The following is a 24,025-nucleotide window of genomic DNA, read 5'->3' as shown; positions in this document are numbered from 1 at the left end:
TCACCCCAACCCAATCCATCGGTGGGGGTTTGCTGCCCTCTGCCTGCCCCAGCAGCCCTCCTTGGGGCACCCATCCCAACGGGGCACCCAGCACCCACCCCACCGGGACATCCAGCACCCATCCCACCTAAAAGTCAAGAAAACTCAAAAAAATCATACCTTTTTTTTTTTCCCCATTTTTTCCTGTCTGTGTGCATGCGATTTCAGGCACTGTGAGCGAGCACTGCCTATCCCCATTATTAATTGAAGCTAATTAGTGTGAGAAACTAAGTTGTGTTTTTGCAGTAGAGAACTAATTTTCTGTATTCAAAGGTAGGTGTGTAGCTACCGCACTGTGGCCGTATCTTGTCTCTGGTTGGGTTTGGGGAAACTCTTGTGTGGAGTGTGAATGAGCCGCACCTTTAGTGCGAAGCGAGTGTGGAGTCCCAATCTGCGAGGTTCTGTAGTCCCCTCAGCTGGAGAGGGACGAAGCGAAAGAGAGATGAGTGAAAGAGAGTCTCGGGGGTTTGGGCCCTTAGGTGTACGGTACCCCGAGCACGGTGAAATGAGGTGCTCGGCAGTACACCCCACCTCTGTCCTAAAAAAACCCCACCCTTGGAAGTCCTGATCCATCCATTCCGAGCAGGAGATTGTGTTTTAATGCGAACATGGAGAGAACTGAAACGGCAACCTGAGTGGGACAGACTGTTCCAAGTGCTCCTGCTACTGAGATGGCACTAAGAACGGCTGAGAAAGGGTGGACTCATACCTGGGTACAAGCATCAATTAACCCTGATACCTGAGAGACTGCATTAGCAAAGACTTTTAAGGTTAAAACTGTTAAAACTATCTATTGTAAACCTTTAACTTCTCCTTAGAAGAATTCTTAATGAATTAATGAGTAAAAGGGATTGGATTACACAGAATTGGAGTGTTTCCAAGGAACACTCCCTGGAAGTGGAAGAAAGGGGGGGTATTTAATCCCCACCAGAAGAATCCTTATTAGTTTGTGATTTTTATTGTTTTTCTTAATTACTATTTTTTAATTATTATAGGGGTGTATATATACATAGAAATGATGTATTTTAAGTTTATCTTAGTAATACCTATTCTCAATGGATTAGTGATAGGATGTAGGGGAAAATCAGCATTTCCAATTAATCCAGAACATCTCTTGAGTTCTATCTCGAAATAATTGTTGGATTTGCACCCAGGTGCCTAGAAAGATTGAAAAGGCCTTGTCCCTGATCGCTATTTCCAGCAGCAACTGTGTCTGGATTCTCTAGATTTCTAAAAATGACAGGTCATACTCAGTCCCAGGAAGGAATAGATTTTGAAGTTGAGCTCCCTACACACAATCCTGGCTACAATATACTGTGTTATCAAAGGTGCCTTTTAAACAACATTGAGAGAAACTCAGGGGGCAACATTACTGACCCTGGGTGTGGAAATATTATCCATGAATTAGGGAATAATCCATATTGTACTGAATATGGTAGCCACGGGAATGCTAATATACATAACACACACCAGATACAACATGAGAATCCTGTAACCAGATGGCCTGTCCCGAATGGCAAGGAGTGGTACTGGCTATGTGGCAATAAAGCCAGGAAGGTGTTGCCCCTAGGATGGAAGGAACTTGCATCCTGGAGGCAATAATTCCAAATGTAACTATTATTGAAGATCCACAGAGCCAAAGCTTGGTCCCTTGAGACCACACGCAGAATTAAGCAGACTCCAGATAATCCTTTAGTAAAATTCTCTAACATTCCACAGTTTTGCAAGGTGGTTTTTACCTTGGTTAAGAGTGAGTGAATTAGAAAAAGCTATTGTAAATATCTCAAAAAACAAAAATATTGTAAATATATTGAAGAACTAGAAAATAAGTTAGATAAGTTTGCAAAAATAGTACTTAGAGTCAAATAGTATTCGATTTATTAATAACCTCATAAGGAGAGCGTGCACTGTAATTAATACTAGTTGCTGTATATATGTAGATCAAATGGGATGAATTTGACTGACAAACAAGCAAACAAACAAAAAAAACAAGATCCTACATAGAGTAGCTCAAGATGACACTTCCTGGGGATTTAGAGACATTTGGGAGAAACTAATTTCGTGATTACCTGAACAGAATTGGCTCAAACAACTATTTGTTGGTATTGTAATAAAAATGGCATGGTGTATCTGTCATCCCCCGTGACATGCGAAGAAGAATATTGCACCTTCATGTTGGAAAAACTCAAGAGTGCGGTATGTGAAGAGGTGCAAAAACAACAATAGAAGTAAAATAGAAAAGAAGAGAGGGGAATTGTGAGAAACTAAGTTGTGTTTTTGCAGTAGAGAACTAATTTTCTGTATTCCAAGGTAGTTGTGTAGTCATAATAAGGAGAAATGCTATGTAGGTAAGTGGACAGTAGAAGGCCTCACTGTTCCAAAATAAGGTGGAAGAGTGAGAAAAACAGGGTGAGCAGTGTGAGAACAGTAAAACAAAGATCACAAGTTCTCAGAACATAAGAAAGGGAAAAAAAAAAAAAAAGGAAAAGGAGAAATTAGAGGATTGAAAAAAAGAAAAATTGTACATATATGGTATAGAGGAGCATCGAGTAGCTTGTGAACCTGTAGTACTCAGCCAATGAGGAAACAGGGGAGGTGATCAGGCGTCGGGTAGTAGGGAATAAAAGGTTATGCTTTGTTTACTAAAATGCGCTCCTGATTGACAGGACGCCCGCCATGCAATCGCGAATAAAATAGCTTCACAGAAGATCCCGTCTGAAGGAAATTATTTGAGATTTTTCTCACATTAGCAACCCTTGGGGCTCCCCCCAAGATTTGCAGATGCTCTCGGGGCGAGGCGGCGGGGGGCAGCCTCGAACCCTGGGCCCCTGGAGCCGCCCCCCCCCCCAACCCCGCTCTGCCCGCGTCCGCCTCGGAGCGCCTCGATAAAGCTCTTGTCGCGAGGAGACGTCGAGGGCGGGAGCCGGCGTGGGGGGGGCGTGCGGGGGAAGTTCACGGGCTCGACCAATGGGAGCGCGCGGCGCCGGGAAGCGCTTCGTCTCGGCCAATGGGAGGGCGGAGGAGGGGATAAGGGTGACCAATGGGGGTGCGGGGTGGGGACGCGCGGCGGCCGGCGCGGCGGGCAGGTGAGGGGCCGCGCGGGCGTGTCATGGCGGCGGGTGGGCGGGCAGCGGGGGCACCTCCTCATCCCCTCGGCTCCCCGCTCCTCATCCCCGGCCCCCTCCCGACCTCTCTGCGGGCCCTGAGCTCTCAGCAGCCGCCCCCCGGCCTCGGCTTCCTCTCCTCAGCCCCAAGCGAGGCTCCCCCGGGCCGCAAGCCCCCGGTGGGGCCTCCTGTGAGCCCCAGGGCCGGAGGGTCCCGGTCCCCCCGGGCCTTTGGGCTTGGCCCGGCCGGGGTTTGGGGGACGGGGGCGGGGTGGCTGGGAAGCTGGGCAGAGGGAAGGGGCCTGGGGGTGCTGGTCAGTGCCCATCTGAACGTGAGCCGGCAGTGTGCCCGGGTGGCCGAGAGGGCCAATGGTATCCTGGTTGTGTCGGGCGTAGTGCAGCCAGCAGGGCTAGGGAGGTGGGCGTCCCCTGTGCTCTGCACCTCAAGTACTGCGTTCAGCTTTGGGCTCCTCACTGCAAGAAGGACATCGAGGCCCTGTAGCGTGTCCGGAGCAGGGCTACGAAGCTGGGGAAGGGCCTGGGACACAAGTCTTGTGAGGAGCGACTGAGGGCACTGGGGGTGTTTGGTCTGGAGAAGAGGAGGCTCAGGGGAGACCTCGTTGCTCTCTGCAACCGCCTGAAAGGAAGGTGTGGGGAGCTGGGGGTCGGCCCCTTCTTGCAGGTAACCAGTGATAGGACCAGAGGGGACGGCCTCACGTTGTGCCAGGGGAGGCTCAGGCTGGACATGAGGAGACATTTCTTCTCAGAAAGAGCAGTCAGGCGTTGGGACGGGTTGCCCAGGGAGGTGGTGGCGTCACCGTCCCTGGGGGTGTTCAAGGAGAGGCTGGACGTGGTGCTTGGGCACATGGTTCAGTGGGTGACATGGGTGGTAGGGGGTGGTTGGACCAGGTGATCTTGGAGGGCTTTTCCATCCCTGATGATTCTGTGGTTCCGTGGCCGTGGGTTTTGTTAAGGTTGCATGTTGCAGCACGGCCAGGTGGAAGGGACCTGCTGGGATCCACTGGTCCAGCCCTTGCCAGGCAGCATCACCCAAAGCATGCCACACAGGGTGGCAGCTGGGTGGGTTTGGGTATCTCCAGGGAAGGAGGCTCCACGGCCTCTCTGGGCAGCCTGGCCCAGGGCTCGGTCACCCTCACAGCCACCAGACATTGCTGTCTGTGTGCTGGGTAGGTCACAGACGGTTTCTGAGCAAGGGAGACTGTAGAAGGCTGTAGAAGGAGAAAGAGATCCATGTGCGGTGCTCAGGACTCCGGTGTTTTTCACATCAGTGCATTTGATGTAAGGCAGGAAAGCAGTCTTGAACGTGGGCCCTTCAGAAGGTACCAAATGAGAGTGCTGGCTCGGCCTTTCACCCTGCCCCAGCTCATAAACCACTTTTATCAGCAATAATGCTGACTTGTTGTGCAAAGCAGGTGAAGATGACGATAAGGTTTTCTTGTAGGGCATCTCAGCTGTAGAACCCTTCTTTCTGAACCTAAAGAACAACATCTGTCAGTCCCTTTTAGCTGCCTTTGTGTGACAGCTGGAGCTGCGGGCGTGCTGGGGTGAGGATGTAGCTGCCAGCTGCAGTGACTGATCCCACACAGCCCTAAACCCCATTGTGTCAACTGGGGCTGGAAGGGGTTGAACTCAAGTCCAGGTGCCAACGAGGGACTTCATCAGAGGAATCTGAACTGTCAAATGAAACGTGGAACCTAACGAGCGGTCAGTTGGCCACCCTGCAGAAGCTGGTGGCCTGCCGAGGTGGCAGTCGGGTGCTGGCAGCAAGTACTGAGCCTCTGGGAAAGGGGCAGAGGGCTGGGATGGTGAAGCTGCCAGCTGAGTCAGTTTTTAGGGGACTTGAGGCCTTTGTGAGGAGCTTCAAGGTTAGCTGGCGGATAAGTCAGCGTTGACGAGTTCATGGAGGTATTGGGAATAAACTGTTTAAAGTGCTGGTTCCACATTAAGTAATGAGCAAGTAGTGAGCAGGGCAGAGGCGAGCTGTGTCACCATGTTTGTCCTTTATCACTGTGTGAGAGAAACAACTGAATGTCAGTGCCTTTAAGACCTCCAAAGAAACATTTTTATGTGCTTTTTATTCAGCACATGCACTGTAGGAACTCTTAGAGACAGAGCGTTTAGTAGCAGGCATACAGGGACTGGACATGTACAGATCTCCCTACTTATGAGCTTACCAGCAACCCTTACAGGACTGGGAACCTCGAGGGTAATGGGGAGGGTTAATTGGTGGGTGGCAGAAGAAACAATAAGCGTAAGTGTTGGTTGCTGTGTGGCCTGTTCGGGATTTTCCTGCATCAGCCTGGTTAAATGCTGGCTACCGTGCTTTGCACAGCGGAGGGCGATGTGTTGGAAATGTGCAGCAGACGTTTGGGTTGTACTCGGGCACTTCTGGACATGGAAACGAGGCAGGCAGAGCCCTCAGGAGTTGAACCAGACAGGCTGTCTCGTCTCCTTGTGCAGGGTCAGTAGGTTCACACCACTTCTGCCTTGTCCTGCCCCAAAAAGCTGCAGTGACAGTGTCTGGTAGACAAGCACGTCCTTTCTCTTGCCTCAGATCTTGGCTGCAGCGAGGAAGGAATTACCCCCATTGTCCTACCCTACCTTCTCCATCTTCCTTCCAAAAGAAACCGATCTCGGCTCATGAGCACTGTGGGGCAGGAGCCTCTGCGAGAGGGCAACGCTGGATTTCTTCTTCCTTTCCCCTTTGGGAGAATCTCTTTGCAACTCGTGGAGCTGTTCTGGTGTGTCAGCTACTCTGACTGCAGCGGGTGAGGCTTTCCCTCCCTCCTGTGAAATCTTCCGTTCCTTTTTTTGAAGCACTAGATCAATCTGAATTTTTAGTCTGTTTCTCGAAGTTAGTTAATGAGATGACACAAAGGCTGTCAGTATGTGAAGTACAACAGACGCTTGCTCACACGTCGGAGTCTTTCAGCTCTGAGTCTCTGAAGCTGGTGAGCTAAAATGTTCGACACGGCTGTGCTTGGAGTACTGTAGCTACAACATTTGGTTAGGTAGCATTGTAGGACTTGGAGATTTTTAGTTTTTTTTCAGGTGATCAACATTTATAGTCAGAAGAGAACCAAGAAACCTGTCGTCATCTTTTCTGATTTCATTTTGGCTTAAATCCCGCCAACTCGTACAATATATAATGTTTATATGTGGTTTTAAATGTTGGGAAAACATAAAACTGGGGCTTTGTTGGACGTGGAGTACTAGCCTAACGCAGCAGCTTCTATTGATGAGCCATCAAAGTTGTTTTTACAGAAGAGCCTTTTCAGTCCTGGCTTTTAGCCCAGGGTCGATCTGGTTTCACAGAAGTTGGTTTAATTTCTGATGTATTTTCTTTCCCTTAGGTGTCAGTTGTTGCACTTTCCCCAGCCAGACATGAAAATCTGCCGTGGCTCTGCTCGTTACTGTGGCAGCAGTTTCCATCTCGCCGGGCGGCACTAAGAGGCAGACTGCAGTCTCCTGAATGCAGTAAATTCTGTCAGCGTGGAGACGAACTCATTCGTGCTGCTACCCGCTCTAAATATTTGCCTTCTGTCCTCTGGACAAAGGTGCTGGTGGTGCTCTAGCTAAGTTTTGAGCTGTCACTCCAGGTGCTGGGCTATAATCACAGGTAGTTTAGCTTGCTCCAATATGAGCTTATTCTATATTTGTTGAATTCAGTTTGTTTTCCAGAGTCACTGCGGCTGTCCTACATCAGCAGCTTTATGGGGCAGACTGCGTGTGGCACTGACACGGCATCTGTGGCTAAAAAGTGCAGGTTGGGGAGCTGTTTTACAGCGCGCTGATCCTCCATGCTTTTGGTTTCAGTGCTCTCGGAGAAGTTAGTGCCTTCTTACGCTCCCGGCTTTTTATCTCGCTCTTAATGAAAAGAGGAAGTGGACCGGATCGAATCAAATCGAGCTGAAGCCCGTGCTGCTCTCGCGGTCGCTGCTCCCGGAGGATCTGCTCACCACGCTCGTGGGCGTGTGGCTGTTCTGGTCAGCGTCTGCCAACAGGGGCTGCTTCTGGCAGGGCTGCACCTGAGGTACCGCAAGTAAGCGCCGGGAAGACGCTCTGTGCTGCATTGCAGGGCACGAAGCTGCTGGTTTCCACCACACCCCTCTCCACTCCCCTCTGTCTCAGTGCTGTGCTGATCTGCTCAAACAAATCCACTCTCTGTTGTCTCGCCTGATGAACGAGGCAGTGCAGATATGATTGCTGCCTCCCCCAGAAGTGGCTGGGGAAATTCTCTGTGCCTGGACACCCGGGTTTGTCCTGGCGCCCAGGCAGCAGCCATGTGCAAGGGGCAGGGATCAGTTTCTCTCTCTAATCGCGTGTCTGACTGAACCATCACACGGTGCTCTTAAATCGCTTCTTGTCCAGATCCAAAGCGGTGCTCTTGTCCCTGGAAGTTGTGCTTAGGAACGGCGGAACAGCAGGAATGGGAAATTGTACTGTTAGAATGCTTTGGTAAGGTTGGGGGGTACCAAGAAATGCTGGAGTTGTAGGTTGGTTCTGGGCTGTAAAAATTCCCTGCTTGTTCTCGGTGGGCTCTCTTGAACCGGTTGCTCTCGATTTTCATTTAGTAAACGAGGGAGCTAGAGTTACTGAAGCCTTGTAGCGCTGTGGAGCACGGCCGGCTGTCAGCGACCCTCTCCTGTGACCGGAGGGCAGCGAGGTGCTCGTGGCGTGTCGCTGATCTGGCTGCAAATCGTGCATTTGGGGCCTGAAGTTGAGGGTTTGGTTTTCCTTTTCCATTAATACGGACACCGTTGCGACTCCCTGGTTTTTCCACATTGATCCTGAGCATATACATTTTTGTCTGCTCTATAAAAACAACCGGCTCCATTCTGAACCTGGCACGGCGTGATGCGCTAAGGACCTCAGCTGTTAGAGCCGTTGCTCTCTGCTGTACTGCTTCTGTTCTCTCGCTGGGTCTGTGCAGGCAGCCCTCACAAACGCTGGTAGAGCTTTCTACATGTATTGAGGGAGGACTCCCATCTTCTGCATTGCAACAACGTGCACTTGTGTTTTTTTGGGGGTTGATGGCATGGTTTAACACCATTTAATAATGGCTTGTTATGGCAGTCTCTGCACATACACATACTTGGCTTCTGCTGTTTATTTAACCTCGTGTTAAAGCTATGTGTATTTTCAGCCTGTATATATACATATGTATGTATGCATATGTATGTATCTCAATTTATGATATAAATATGTATATACACAAGAGCTTTATAGCTGAATTAACACCAAATCTTTCACCTGGACTTCTCTGCTTTCTGTTTGTTCCCCTTTGTATCAAGGTGATATGTGAGCTGCAACATGCACTTCTGAGAGGTCTGGAGGTCTGTCTTAAAACGTGGTCCTGTAAGGCAACTCGCTCTGAGAGCACTTGAAAATTCGCTTAACGTTCAGGTGCTTCTGTTACACCCTCTGCGGGGAGGACGAGCAGAGTGGCGTCCTGCTCTAGAAGCTCAGCTCTTGCTGCTCTCTCTGTGCACCTGTAGGTATGGACACTGCTTATAGCTACGCAAGAACTTGCTCAGATTTTCTATTTTCTCTCTTCTCTGCAGGTTTCTGTGCGTCTCGGGTGAAACCTGCAACAGAGATGGACACCGAAGGCTTTGGGGAGCTCCTGCAGCAGGCAGAGCAGCTCGCAGCTGAGACAGAGGGCATCTCCGAGCTCCCGCACGTGGAGCGCAACCTGCAAGAGATCCAGCAGGCTGGGGAGCGCCTGCGCTCCCGCACTCTGACCCGCACTTCCCAGGAGACTGCGGACGTTAAGGCGTAAGTACCGAGCCCCTGTGCCAGAAACTGAAAGCAGGGGGTGCAGAATGTTTGCGGGCTTGGCTTTTCAGTTGTGGGGAGCTGTGCCAGGAGGATATGCTCGGGAGAAACAGAATGACTGCAAAGCTGCTTTCTCCTTCCCATCTTCCTACAAAAAAATAAATTAGTAACTGAAGGATTTATTTGAGAAGCGAACTGTTCCCAATTTCAGGTGCTAAAGCCAAGAAGTGCAGTACCTTGGTGCGGCCGCTGCTGAGGACATTTACCAACGCGCTGTAGAGTTTTTCTATCTGGAAGAACTTGGCAGCTGTGCTGTACTGCAGTGGAACAGCAAAAAGCATTCAGCAGGGCCGAGGGGGTTAGATACATGCGTGTGGCTGTGCAAGGTTTGGGTGCATGCATTTCTCACAACAGCTGGAAGCGCTGACTGCACATGGCTAGCTGCTGACCCAAAGACTGACAGTGGGTTGGGTTTAGAGTGCATACTGGTAGCTCTGTCTGTGTGGTACTGATTTCGTACCTGCACAATTTCTTTGTTACAGGTCTGTTCTTCTTGGGTCCAGAGGGCTTGATATATCTCATATCTCTCAGCGACTCGAGAGTCTAAGTGCAGCCACTACATTTGAGCCTCTTGAACCCGTGAAGGACACTGACATCCAGGTAGGGGCGATTCTGACACGTGTCACGCTCCCCTTAACTGCTGTTCCTGTGCTCTGGTTCAAAGCTCTTCTCAGGCTGTTGTGGAAGTAGTTTTGCTCTGAGACTGTTGTGGAAATAGGCTTCTTTTGTGTTTAATCCACTGGCTAGAGGAAGTACAGGGGGTGCATGTACTTTCTTCTTTCAATGAAGAAAGAGTTAGCCATGAGAAGCAGCACTAAGTACCAGCTCTGCAGAAACATCTTAAGTTCCAAACTTCCTCTGAAGTCGAGAGGAACTAGGCACTTGCTGTCTTTGCAGAGATGTCTTTGTTGATTTGAGGGATACTTCTCATAATCTTGAGTCCGTTTTAAATATCCGATGGAAGAACACATGTAGAACCACTTGGGAATTTCAAGGTGTTGTATGTAATAGGGGGCAGTTAAGTTAATATGCGAAGAAGGTGAGTATGGCTTTTTCTTTTGCTGCGCCTCAGGTAACCTTGTCCAGGTGCTAGACTGACTGCTGTTTTTCCTGTGCTTTTCCAGTGTGATTTAATCTTGTTAAGTTTCTCTTAAATGTCTCCAGATATCTTACAAATTAACGTGACCAGACTATTTTTTGCTTTATCATATTTGCCTGCCCTTATAGAATATTTGTGTACTGCTTTTCTTGATGAAGAAGAAATCTGCAGTGTTCATCAATTCCATAACTGGCTCTTAACTGAATAACGTCGTGTGTTGCTTTGAAAATTGATAATAGTCAGAATTACTGGTTAATCATTTGAAAGCTTATCCTCTCTCTTCACCTTCTGACAATTCCTGGCATGTTTGGCTGCCGTTTCTCACTCTCCCCACATGATTTTCCACTCTTTTTCACCAAAAAAATAGTGCACTTGGAGGCTTCACTGCATAATAATAGCCCGAGAGCTGTACAACCATTGGCATCATTCCCTTTTTCTCCTTTTATTCCTTTGTTCCAATTGTAATGTTGTTTTGTTTAATTAGTGATGTTAAACTTTGTATGTGTTTTCCTTGGCCCCGTTCTGTCATTTTTTTCAAGAACTCTTCCTTTTTTTCTTCTTTGGGTTTACTACTGTTGTTAATTCTTTGATTTCTGGTGTTTTTTCTTCGTCCTTTAAGAGCAATCCTGTTGTAGATTCTCAAGCCCAGAAGCAGTGGAGCTTTTGACTCTTTGAATTCTGAGATGTGGCGTGTCGGAAAACAGCCGTGCTCCTCGATAGGACTGCATAATGCTCATAGCTTACTTTATTTTCCTGCTACCTGACTAGAATGTGAAGGCTCTCTTCTTTCTTAATTACACCAGATCTTAAGGCCCTATCATTTGATCCCCAGCACATTCTGGTGACCTTCTCAGTATATTTTCTCATCTTTGGTTTGGTTTTGACCCAAGTCAATAGTGGAATGTTTTTCATTAGAGTGCGTTTATTCCTTAAAAAATAAAAGCTTTGTTTTTAATTTATGGCAATTTATACAATGGACCAAGCTTGCTATAAAGATGATGTAAACTAAAAGCAAGCATATGCATTTTTAAGACAAAAAATAAACCCTAAATAAGATTTCTTATTGCTAAAGCTTGAAGAAAGCAGTAACAGATTTTTTTTCGAGTATTTTACCACCTGAAATCAAGAGATTGTCAGCCATGCCTAAACACACTGGGTACCCGAGTCCCATTCATCTCACCTTCAGGTGATTTCTGCAGGAACTGGGTCCTTACCTTGCATGGGAGTTTGTGCAAGTTTCTTTAAAACTGCTCCATTTCCATCTCTAGATGCTGAAATGCTGTTTCTGGCCATCATTTTAAATCCACCTTTTTGCTTCTAAAGTTAATGATTTTTATTCAGTAAAAGAGACTATTTGAAATGCAAACATTCTGAAATACAAGTTGAGTACTACTTTTATTTATATCAGGCAGTTTAATTGAACATTTTTATATGGTTTATTTCTCATTGAATTTTAATTTGCGACCAAGTCTAACTTGATACAAACCTGTAAGTGCCTGTGTAAATGGAATCTAGTAAATAAGAAATTTCCCATTCTTTGTTTTCAAAATTAAAGATTCTCAACAAAAGTGCTTTTTAAATAAGCTTTGTGTTGTGAGTATAGATACGATTGTATCCTCCTGTTTAGGAAATGTTTCAAGTTCAGCGTTAGAAGCAGTAGTTAATTGTAAATCAATGTGTTTAAATGGCCCAATCAGCCAATGGAATTCAACCCTTCCATTAGGAAACCAGCTAAAAAGTACAAATGAAAACCAGGATCAAAATCAATAATTTAAATCAAAGTTCGCTGCTTGCCATTTTGAATCATGATTAGCACTGGTGATTTAATCACTGATCACTTGGATTTAAACCTAACTACTCATGTTGCCTAATACACATGGGCTTCGAATCTGCAAGTTTTTGTGCAAAAAACGTTTGTAAATTAGCTAAAACTGATCTGCAGAGTGAAGCCTGGTGAGGTGCTCCGTTTTAGGTGATCCTACAGGCTCGTGAGTAATGTCTGAGTGCTCAGTGTTTTGTCCCTGCTTATTTTTGTGGTTAACAAGTGCAAGAGTTTTTCTGCTGCATTGTCCTCTGCTTTGTGTGATGGTCTTTGCAGTCACTTCTCAGGCTGTCTGGCTGATGTTGATGATGGTTTGTGGTTCGAAAATACTTGCTTAGAACATGGACAAGCCTCTGTTCTTGTCTATAGGCACTGGTACATGGTTGTCAACAACAGGATCTTGTCCTTTAAGTAGTTTTTAGTAAGGTTTTCTTATGTAGGAGGACCTTCGTATTATACATCACTGCTTTTTTGTTAGTTCTGTTAACCAGGTAGGTCTTAAAATTATTCAATATTTTGATAAAAATGTAGTACCAAAGCTTCCGATGTTACTTGTACCTTCTGATTGTACTGGGATTCGTTTTCATTCTCCCTAGCTAATTAGTTTCCTAAGGTTTCTTCAGATTCATGCTGTTTGTTTTGGGTCAGATGTAGCTGTCCTTTTACCCTGCGTGGAATTCTCCCTCCATGGTTGCTGCCGTTGCATCCCGCAGCGCAGCGTGTTAGAAGGAAGCAATCTTGCAGGGCTTTACTATTCCTCTGCTGTTACTTGGTATTTACACAGACATACTGGTACGCTGTAATTCTGCAGCTTGTGAGGAGCGATTCCGTTCTGCATCAAGCCTGCAGCCAGCACTACCACTATTTTTTTTAACCAACACAAACTTCTTCCCAAGTAATTAATGAGCTCAGTTCACAGCTTAGCAGTGTTATAGACTCAGCTGTCCTTTCTTCATTGCATTTTACTTTCTTTTTTTGATGCTCAGCATTCTATCCACAAGCTGGTATGGATTACAGGAAATTCATTTCTTGTCTGGAACTTGTTTGTGTCATCTGTAGGCTCTTCATCACTTACATTGCTATTGTATGTGTAGCATCCCTCAAGCTTCAGTTGGTGCAATTGGTGTTATCAGTTCATGAATACTTCACAGCATTTGATTAGGAGGCTGAAACTTCTTTTCTTAAGGTACCTGAAACTGCAAGTGCATTCTTCCTTCCCGTAAAGCTGCAGTGGGACTGCGTTGGTACAGCCTACGTGTGCCACATTGCAGGAGTAGGTGGCGTCTCTGGAGGTGAACGTGGGCATTTGTGCCAGAAACACAGACCTCATGCTTAGGCACTGCTGACTGCTGCACTTAAGCAAAGGTTATTAATATGATTAAATGTTTATTGTACGAATTTTAGGGTTCTGCTGACTTAAATATTCTATCAAAGCTCTTAGAGCATGAAAGTACTGCTTAGACTTCCTGCCATATGCTCCCCCATCACTCCTTTGCCTCCATGGTAATTGCTGAAAAAGAAGAAATCAGTGATCTCCCTGACAGTTTGCTTGCTTGAGCTTCTTCAGCTTTCTTCCCTGAAGTATTTACTTACTGTCTCTGTTCCTTCTCATGTTGTGGTCTATTCTAGCAGCCTGTATGTGGGCAGCACAGAGATTTGCTAGAATCTAATCTCTCAAATGAGGGCAATCAGCACTGCAGAGGGAGAATTCCAGGAAATACCCTGCTTCTTCTGGAGAGAGCAAGTCACAGCGAGGCAAGTCATAGAGGGGAGCGTCTAGGGCATGGAGTTCCTGGACACTGATGTTGTGAGAAATTCAGAAAGCGTTAAGAGAATCTAGGAATTCACCTAACAGAAGCTTCAGATTGGGTTAACAAGCACGAGGAACCTTCTGTACAGAGCCTCTTTTAAACTGTATGCCATAGTGCTGACTAAAAAGAAGTGCAGCAAATTGCAGCTCAATTAATTATCTGAATTATTTATCAGTTGTAAAATGTAGATTGCTTGTACATAAAAGGCTTGCGAGTCCAGGAAATGTCTCCCACTAGAGCAGTAGGCCGGGAAGATTATGAAAAAGATTTTAGGCTTGCCTCTAAATTATAGGAATTTGTATTTTTCCTCTCTCCTTTCAAAGGCTGTTCCTAAACTGTATACAGCACAACAAAGACTTCCCAGAGCAAATCCAGTTCATATTAATTCCTACCTCAGAGTTCATGAAGATCAAGATTTTTTTTTTTAACTTGTCAGTAAGCCCTATTTTGGCAAAATCTTTTCAGAGTTGAAAAGGGTAGTCAAATGATTCCTGGTGGTCTTGATGCCGTGTTTAACAGGTAAATGCACTTTTTTCCTTTTTTGTGTCTTCACGGCTTTTAAAAATCTCATGCAAGTGTGGATGATGCAAGCCGATCTCTGCAAAGATGGGGCGTGTGCCTATAAACGTAATCCCCTTTCTGAACAGAACACCAGTATTTCTCCACGATTCCCTAAAGGTGAGCTATGATGTACTCTTGTAGCAGACCTCTCAGGCCACAGCAATGGCACCAAGAGGAGGAATTATTACAAGTATACAAAAAGACTGAGCAGCTGTGGCACGTGAGCTAGGACCTGGCTCTTGCATGTGTGCTGCTTGTCGTGCATGGATGTCAGAGAGGTTCAGTGCTGCTCCGGTAAACATTTGGGGTACCTGGGATGAGTCACAAGATCAGAGCCCAATTTACACCTACTAAGGTATTTTGGCTGATTCGAGGAGGCATTGTGCTGCCCTGTATGTTTTGTATGTAGTGGCGGTTTGATACTAGCTTTAGCTGCTTTTTAGCTGTATACCTGTTTTAAAACGTTTAAGCCCCAAATCACGGTGGTAGTTGTAAGAAATGGCATCGTTCTACCTTCTGAAGCTCAGTCCAGCTCTCTGCAGACCTTTGAGAACGGGTTCTCGAAATAGATGTGAGCTCTCCGTGCTTACCCTGTTTTATCTGCTTGGAAAGCTCGAGGGAAATGTTGTTGGCCTCCAGCGAGGCTCTCGTTTCCCTGCTTGTACAACAGTTTCAGCGTGGGCTTCTGAGCTAGGCAAAACCGGAATGAAAGCTTGCATACCAGGCTTTCTTTTTGATTCCTGGGTGTGGATATTTATTGACCGAGTAGCTCTTCAGAGGTCCAGAAAGAGAAGTAAGAGCTTTTATCTAAATGAGGGCAGAAGGTTAGGCTCGAAACTCTGCAAGTGGCAACTGAGGCAGACTGAAATGAAGGATCTGGGATATTTTCAGGTTTTGCAGAGTACTGTAAGCAGGCTGTGTACCAGCAGCAGCTCTGACTTTTTGCTTTAATGTTGGAGTTCCTGAGGTAGAATCTGGTCCCAAGATGCCGACCCCAGGGCTGTATGGTCTGCCTCGATGTATGTACGTGTGCAACTCTCAAATTAAAAATGCTAACTCTGACATCAGGCCCTGAAAGGGTGCGTTATTCAGCCAGTGAGCCTTTACTGCTATTTCACATGATCATTTGTGATAGACTCTGTGGTATCTACTAGAATAACACCAAAGCCCGTGGTAATCTACTAGAGTGTAACTAAAATCAGGGTTTATAAATGGAAATGCTGACACAACCTTAAAGGGGCAACCTCGAGTGCTGTTCGCCATCCATTGTTTGCATTAGCTTAGCCTGAAAATGTATTTTTCCTTTTGCAGATTTTTGTCCTTTTCCTATTTGCCAACCATTGATTTCCCCCACCCCCCAAGTCCTTCAGTTCTAATGGAGCTTGAAATTAAGGTGGCTTTATTTTCCTGTCGCTTCCTCCTTCACCCTAATCGATGATGCCAGCACAGCTGTGGGGACCCTTTAACCATTGCAGAGCCAGGACAAGGAACACAAGAGGACAATCTTCTGCCTTGTTTCTTTATTTTAGTTAGGGTCAGTTGTTAGCTGCTTTTTTTTTTTTTTTTTTGCATTGCTGCAGTCCTAAGGAAAAATTTTCTCTGTAGATTTAGCTGTGGTTTCTTCAAAAGCTGTTGCTCCTCTCTATGGAGGTTCTTAGAAGTCCCTTTTTTTTTTTTTTAAATTCCCATTAGAAGTGCATGCTAGGATCAAACCCCACTAACCTGGGTTAGATTTTTGGTTGATTTCATTAAGGATTTGACCCCTAATGTATACATTTGGTATGCAAATGAAAAATATAAATATTCTGGCAATTAAATATGTCCAGAGGCAGTTTTAAGACAATTGAAGAAAGCGGTTGTGAGGAATGAATGGGTGTTTGGCATGCAGCAAATGGAGCACTGTGCAAAGGCATCTGGCCCCGAGAAATATAAATCACCAAAAGAAGGGAGAAATGAAGGTAATGACTTCATGCAAACCTCGGAAGGAAAGCTGCAGCCTGCCTGTGGCTCTCTGCGCAGTGCTGAGATGTGCGAGGGCTTTCACAGCATGCAGCCTTGACGAGGCCTCTCTGCCTCCTTCCTGACACCGCTCAGCCTCCCAGGACCACCCGAACGAGCAGGTTGGCCCCGATCCTCCCAAGGCTTGTGCTCATCAGGGAATGCCCTGGGAGACGCGGAGGTGTGCCTGGGCTGGGACCTGACTGGGGTGTAAGGGCGCAGGGTTCCCTTTTCCATAGCTGGCTGGTGAAATGATGCGCAGCAGGTGAGTGAATAAGACTGTATACAAGGACAAAAAAAAGGCAAACATGTTGGTAATGCCTTTTTTTGTCTTTTTTTTGCTTGTCACTTTTTCCCTCACATGCCTAGTTTACATCTAATAGCAGTTTCCTCTAGTTCTCATCACTGGCTTAATAGCATGAATCAGCACTGCAGTTTTAAATTACCTTGGCCTTATTAATGTGAAAATAAAACAAGTGTTGGGGGGCAGGAGGGGAGAAGACCACAGCACATTTAACGCAGAATACTGTCTGGTACTCTGTGGCATTTCATCTGTTATCCAGATTACCCTCACTCACAGTGATACTGAACTGCTTGCATTTTTTTTGGTTGTGTGCCAGTTGGAGTAATTATGTAGGGCCCTTCCAGTTCAACGTGATTCCGATCGTGAATTCCTAACAGAGAGGAGACGTGGTCTGTCTCCCTTTCTCTTCCTCCGTGGGTAAGCAAAGAAAGCCTGAAAGGGACACTTTAAAACTTGATGCTAATGCAAGGTCATGAGATGGAAAAATTGAGAGTTCTTGTTCTAGTGGCTATGTTTATTGATCTATTTAAATTCTGCTATGTCCTGGCACATTTTATATTTCCTGTCTGCTTAATCCAGGTATGCTCTTTGCATCTCAAATAGGTACAGTGGTTGACTTTTAATAAACACCTTTGAAATCTGTCACAAGCATCTTAAAACAGAGACCAGATTTTGAGTCATAACACTTGGCTTCATCCCCACCCTTCCCCTTTGGAGACTGCTGCATAGCTCTGCTCTTTGAGGAAAACTGTTCCAATCCCTCATCAAATGCTAACTCCTGTGAAGGGCATATAGACCTTCTGGTGCAGGAGGCAGCTTGGCATGTAGCTGGAACTCTGGAGCACGCCTTGCCTGGTGGAATGTGATCGGCTGAGTCAGAACTTTCCCAAGACCCTACCTGGATCAACATTAGTATTGCAGGTATTGCTGTGGGATCATTACTGGTTTTTAGGATCCGTGTTGCACCTTACCAGGAGGACAGCACTTCTGGCAACCCAGTGCCTCTTAACATCCCACATTAATTTAGTGCTCGCTGAGGTCTTGCGTCGACTGCTGACCTAGACGGTGTGTAAATGAACTACTGGAATCAGTGTTTTCGTGGTGCTGGAAAAACTTCATAGCACATTTTAGTCTCTGGTTATAGGAAGTGGTGCGAAGGCACGATACTGATACAGTGTCCTGGTTTCAGTTAGGACAGAGTTAATTTTCCTCCTAGTAGCTGGCAGGGTGCTATGTTTTGGATTAGAATGAGAAGAGCGCTGATAACATGCTGATGTTTTAATTGTTGTAGAGCAGTGCTTACACCAAGCCAAGGACTTTTCAGCTTCTCTCTCTGTCCTGCTAGCGAGCAGGCTAGGGATGCAGCAGGAGCTGGGAGGGGACAGACCCAGGACAGCTGACCCAAACTGGCCAAAGGGGTATTCCATACCATCTGACGTCATGCTGAACAATATATAGGGGTGGCTAGCCGGGGTGGGGGGGGCCGGCTGCTCGGGGATAGGCTGGGCATCGGTCAACGGGTGCTGAGCAATTGCATTGTGCATCACTTATTTCGTACACATTATTACTATTAATACTATTATTATTATTATTGTTGTTGTTATTCTTTTCCCTGTCTTAATAAACTCTCTTTATCTCAACTCACAGGCTTCACTTTCACGTTTCTCTCCCCCATCCTGGAGAGGGAGGGGGGAGGGTGAGCGAACGGCTGTGTGGTGTTTGACTGCCAGCCGGGCTAAACCACAACATACAGGAATTCTTGCAACCTCACAATTTGCCACGTCCACATGTCATGTTAGAACAATTGAGCTAAAGAGATGGTTTTATTTATTTGAGGCCCAAATGGAGCTTTTGCAAAGTACCGCTCCATTTCGTTTTGTAAAATACTGATATTCTCATTAGTTTTGAAACCACTACAGAGAAAGTATAGACTTAATGGGAGAAGGTTTGGTTGTTTCCAGTACCTTAGCTATAGCTCTGATCTAATGGATTTGCAATGCTGTGCTGGAATTTAATAGTGGAACTGATTATAAACAGACGTGAACCTGATTCATCGTTGTTGCATTTATGAAAAATAAAAAGTTAAAAAAGAGTAAGTTAATTTAGATTTCTAAAATATTAACAGCATTTTGGATAGTAACAACATAACAGCCAGAGTTTGGGGGGGCTTTATTCTTGAGGTAATCCAATTCTTTCTTGCAGGGGCCCTGGCATGGCCACCTGGTGCTGCTGGGGAAAGTGGAAGCAGAGTCTTTGTGCTCAGAAGCCTCACTCAGAGCCATGCACAGGTCTTGGTACTGGGACTTGTCATGGATGGCAGAAGCTTTCCTTCCCGGGGCTGCAGTGTGTGAATGGATTTCAGCTATAGTGTCAGAGGTTTGGGTTTGAAAAATGAAAATTTGCCTAGAAGTCAGGTGTATTTCAGTTCTGAAAAGACGACTTAAAGAAATTTTAACGGCAGTAAGAAAAGAGTTCACCACTCAGCAAACTTTTCTGAACGGGGAGAATGGCACGGAGCTGACCTATACAAAGAGATGCTCTTTGCTTACCTTTCCCCTGAACTGTGCTTTTTTTTTTTGCTCATATCTTTCCATTTTAAGCATTGTCTTAAGCACCTTTGTCTTTAGCACCTTTCTCAAGTAATTGCTTACAGCACTACGAGCTGTACCAAACACATCACTCCTCACCAAGAAGAGTTTGTAGGGTGAGCAGGACGGATCATCTCACCGAACTCCTGTGTCTCAAGTGGGAAACCCTGTGTGCTTTTTCCAATGAGCCAGTTCATCAGATCTAGTTAAAAAACCAAACCAAACAAACAGTAAAAGCTGCTGCAGCTCCCTGCCCTCCTTTCAAGCCCCCCTAATTTGCTCCAGCCTCTTGCAAGTGTTGCAGCCGTGCTGAATTGCCCTGTGGTTTGTCACGAAGCCATGGGGGTAATTCAGCCATCTGGGAAAGGCCACAGCTGTATTGTTGTGCCTGCCCTGTAGTAATTAGGCAGTTTGACTCCGCATCAAAAATCTTAATCCTAGGCATTATCAGGCTTTGGTTTAAGGCAGTCACTAATAAGTGTGTAAAGTGTTCGCTGCTGCGTGGCTATCCAAGCACCGGTGTGCTTCGGCTTCCCCATACAGAACAGCGGCCTGAACGTTGGGCAGCTTGCAGATGAAATGTTCGGGCGGTGCGTTTGGGTGTTTCCTAACTTCTCTTTTTGAAGTCAAAATGAATTTGTGTTCCTGTCAAGATACTTTCCCGAAGGACAGTTGCAGCCTTCTGAGATGGGGCTGGGGACACGCACGTACGTTCACTTCGCTCAGCTGGGTTTTTGGCACAACTTCTGTTCTCACTGCCTCCCTTCTGTTGTCTTCCCTGCCCTTTATTTCTCATCTTCCCTCCATTCTCATTTCTTTCTCTGTCTGTTTGTATTTATTCCCTTTGCCTTCTACCTCGGATACATTTATTACCTCCTGCCCACTCTTTACTCAGTTCTGTTCTTTGACGATATTTTGGTTGCGAGAGCATTACTCACCTACCTGAGCCAAACCATTGAAGTCCTGTTTGAACACAAAGCAGTCGTGAAATGTCTGATGTGCTGGTTTTCTGTACGCAGGGAAATGACCGAAGGAAATCACGGAGGTGAGTTGGAAACGGTCTTCTCCATTCCATTGTTTGTGTCTTAGCAAGCGTGCAAGACATGATCCATCCTAGCTTGCACCAAGACTGATTTGCGTACGTAGTGCTTTGAGTCACAGCTAAGATGCATTCAGTTTTTTAAAACTTAATTGGAACAAGGCGCTTAGTTGTCACTTGGTAAAAATGGCTGGAGGAGCTCGGAGAGGCTTGGTTTTAAAATAACTTTATGGAGAATAAATTAACGTGTCGCCAGCTTTTTTGACAGCAGTGCAAGTCTCTGGGGTGTCCTTTTTAAAGCACCAATGCCTGGATTCTGCCAGATCCGCAGTGGGGTGGAGGTGGGGAAGGGGAGAGAGATTTCTCCAACTTGTGGTATTTCGGGGAGCGAGGGGAAGGCTTGCCAGTGGTGTGTGAATGCCATTTAAAGGCTTCTGAATGAGAAAAACTGAAATGTGGTAAACACGTCAGCGTTTAATTTTGGTTTCAGTAGCTTGATTAAAGCTTTCTGAATGGTTCGGTTGGCTGTCCTAGGCCTGAATTGGTGATGTGGGAATAGCTGCAACTGAATTTGTCGTAGGTGATTTATTAGGTTGGATGTGGGACATGTCTACTTGGCTGCCTTCATGTGCAGCATGGGGTAATTCAGGGGAGGAACGCTGACAAAGAAGTTCATGGGGATGTCTGCTTGTCTCCTAATAAATTAGGCTTCACCCTGTTCTCTGGTTGGTAGAACCCTGAAGCACGGGGTATAATAATTCTTTCCACAATTCTATCGTTAAACACAGCCCTAGATATTATCAATATCCATATACACACAGTCAGTTTTTTAATCCCATTATATTTTGGCCTTGCCGTCTTCCTGTGGTAGTAAGTTCCCCAATTCAATTACAGATTGTGTTAAAATTTATTTCCTCTTACTGGTTTTGAGCTTGGCATCATTTAAATTTCAGCAGACATCCTTTGCTTGTTGCTCAGTCTCGTATGAGCTGGATTTCTGGATCTGCCTTTTCTGGATGAGTTAGATATTTATTGGAGTATATCTACTCTTACTTGGTTCCTTTTTAATATTACCCATCCTCAATGTGTTCAGTCACATCATATGGGTAATTTTGCTAATTCCTCAAGTCTGTTCTGCAGTTTCCTTTGAGACTGGCTGTCCGGTTTGCGCAGCATTCTTGATAAAGCCCCAGCATTGTTTGGCTTCCCTGATAACAAAGTTCAGCGTAGCCAAACTGGGTGTGAAAGGCAGAAGTGGCAAGCTGTGAAGGATTTGATCTGAGCTCGGATAAGTGGGAGTGCACAGGTGGGGATATCGTACGGCATCATGACAAATCCTTATCTCTGTGGTTGCAAGCCAGCAGGATTCTTTGGGCCAGATTCTAAGATATGAGAGAAGAGATTTGAGGAGAAGTGGGAGAGGGAATGGAGGAAAAAACATTTCAAGCAGATGAGTGGGAACCTACACGTTATCTCCAGATCCTCGCGGCGGTAATTGATTTTGCCTGCTATGGTTACCATATAGTAACTCCGATGAAACATTCATTATTTCTTTCCTCTCCTGCCCCAAGGCTTGTAACACAAAATGGCATGTTTAAATCCGTTTACTCTGTCTGCTGAGTAGATAGAAAAACGTAAAGGCTTTAACGAGTCTGAAATAAGCACTAATGCAGTAGGCAAAAGACCCACCATTGTCTTAACTAAAAGGGAGCATCCCCAGCCTGAGGTCCTCGTGTGAGCTACGGGTAGAAGCTGGATGCAAAGAGCACCTCACTGGAATTACACTTTTGGGCTCTGTATTTCGGATACTTTTGGGCTCTGTATAGCAGAGCTAGCCCTGCTATATTTCTTTTCTTAGTCCCTGTCTAGCTTGATTTAATTTTACCAAGGTTAAAGATGGCTTATCCTGAAAATTTGCAGGTCATTTCTAATGGTAAGAAGCTGGATTGCTCAACAGATACTGTGAATCGATATCACTTCTCTTATTTTTGTTTTGCTGTTTGACTGAGGTTAATGCTTGGCTTCGTATTTGCTGCTAGGATGAAGTGCGCGATAGTGCTCCACATAATTAGCTAATGTGCTGCACTGAGTGTTTTGCTGTTTGTCTGGGGGGTTGTATTCTCAAAAATGCCTTATTCTCTACCTTTTCTAATATGCTCATGATTTTTTTTCTTCTGAGGAAAGACTTTCCATCTTCACAATAGCCTTTGCTTTATTATAAGCTTATGATTTTGTGAGTTATGGAAGCAAGCCTTCAAAATGAATGCTGCCTCTGGCTCCCTGTTGCTGGAACTGAGCTAGAAAGTGGTTACCATCAATTAGTTGTCTTAAAACCCTTGGCTAAGAGTTGGTCTGTAACAGGCGTAGTGGTGGCTGGAATGCAGTTATATTCCAGCAGCAGAACCATCATCTCCTTTCCTTTCCTCATTTTTTTTCCTTCCTTGCTTTGTCCAAGCCCCTCACGTTGTCTTTCAGATGCTTTGGAGGAGTCTTTCCATCATGTAAGGTGCTTTGTGCCATCACTTGAAAGCTGTGAGAAGGCCTCAAGGATCTTCTAGGCTGTCTCAGGCCCTTTCTTTACAGTAGGTCGGTCAAGCCAGCGGGGTAGCACTCGGTCTGAAAAGACTCCAGGGCTTGTTTCCAAGGATAAATTCCTCCAGGCCGGGGCTCGGGATCTGGGAGGAAATGTGAGAGTCTGTCCACACGAGTGGCAGAAATGACATACTTTTTGCAGAGTAGCACCAGGAAGAAAAAGTCCTGCTTTTTCAGTCAGAAGTCATCCCTACGATAAATACCATGCTTTGTGTTGAAGCAGCGTCCTTGTGCAGCAGGGTGGCGGAGCAGATCTCCTTCCAGCAGTACAACCAGCATCGGGGGACTGAACCTGCAGTCTGCCATAAAGGGCAGGATTTAGCTGTTTGTCTTAATAGCTCCATCTTCTCTTGGTTATGTTGTTGCCCACAACCTTTCTTCCTCAAACTCTTCCGCTTGCGTTGCCTCTTGAGAAGTGCCTGTAACATTTTCCTTCTCAGATGAAATACTAATTTCCAGCCAACGTATTATGTGTTAGCAGTGCATCCTGGCAACAAACGCTGCTTGGAACCACATATTCTGAGGGGAAGGTGGGAAGCAAAATTCAAAGATTCGTTTCATTGCAGAAACAGCTCAGGGGAAGGTATTGCGTGTTGGAAGTGCCCAAGTGGAGCCAGAGAAGGTTCCTCTCGCTGCCCTGGTGGTGCTGCTTCTAAACCCATTAATTTTATAAGACCTCCGAGGTGTCTCCTTCTGCCTTTAGCACCCTTGACTGTTGTCATCCATGCAGAGTACTTTGCAAATGGTTATCGCCATCTCAGGCCAAGGGAGATGGGACACACTTCTTATCTAAAGCCTCTTTTACATGAGTGCACAGTGCAGAGGATGTCCTTTGCCTGGCCCGTGGCTCCATCTCAGTTTGCAGGAGCAGATGGTTCGGTGGTTTCTTGAAACAGAATTTCTCTGATACTTTATTTGAACCTTACCTTGGAAACTTTGAAATTAGTCAGATGCTGAATCAGGAGAAGAATAGTCACAATTTATAATGGAAGTGGGCTTCACTGGCACTATTTTATATGCTGATTAAGTGACTTGAAGCAAGCTGAACACGTAGAGGACTATATCTGGCAGAAGAGTTGTATTTGGTTGTACATGCCACTGAGGAGCGTAGACAGCCATCAGGCTGTGCTTTCACATTAGTGAGGCTCTTTCCCTAGTGTCAGAGGCAATCGCTTGCTTGATTTCATCTTTTTTCTGACTGAAGTTCCA

General features: G+C 45.8%; 1 protein-coding gene across 3 annotated transcripts in view; it reads left to right on the top strand.

Moving 5' to 3' along the window:
* The first annotated feature begins 3,078 nt into the window (after positions 1-3,078).
* Positions 3,079-24,025, top strand: part of NUP93 (nucleoporin 93) — an 80,726-nt gene continuing 59,779 nt past the window's right edge. Inside the window, exons 1-3 of one of the 3 annotated variants that reach the window (XM_040570947.1) lie at positions 3,079-3,125; positions 8,729-8,942; positions 9,485-9,602. In XM_040570947.1, the coding sequence (XP_040426881.1) occupies positions 3,080-3,125; positions 8,729-8,942; positions 9,485-9,602 (378 nt within the window). In that variant the 5' untranslated portion in view covers position 3,079. Of the gene's footprint in view, positions 3,126-3,200; positions 3,335-6,855; positions 7,207-8,728; positions 8,943-9,484; positions 9,603-24,025 lie in introns of those variants that run through there. The other 2 variants (XM_040570948.1, XM_040570949.1) reach the window with 2 other exon arrangements.

Source organism: Cygnus olor, chromosome 12 (assembly GCF_009769625.2).
Source record: "Cygnus olor isolate bCygOlo1 chromosome 12, bCygOlo1.pri.v2, whole genome shotgun sequence".
NCBI lineage: Eukaryota > Metazoa > Chordata > Aves > Anseriformes > Anatidae > Cygnus > Cygnus olor.
The sequence above is the reverse complement of the archived record's forward strand: the minus strand, read 5'-3'. Positions and strand labels throughout refer to the sequence as shown.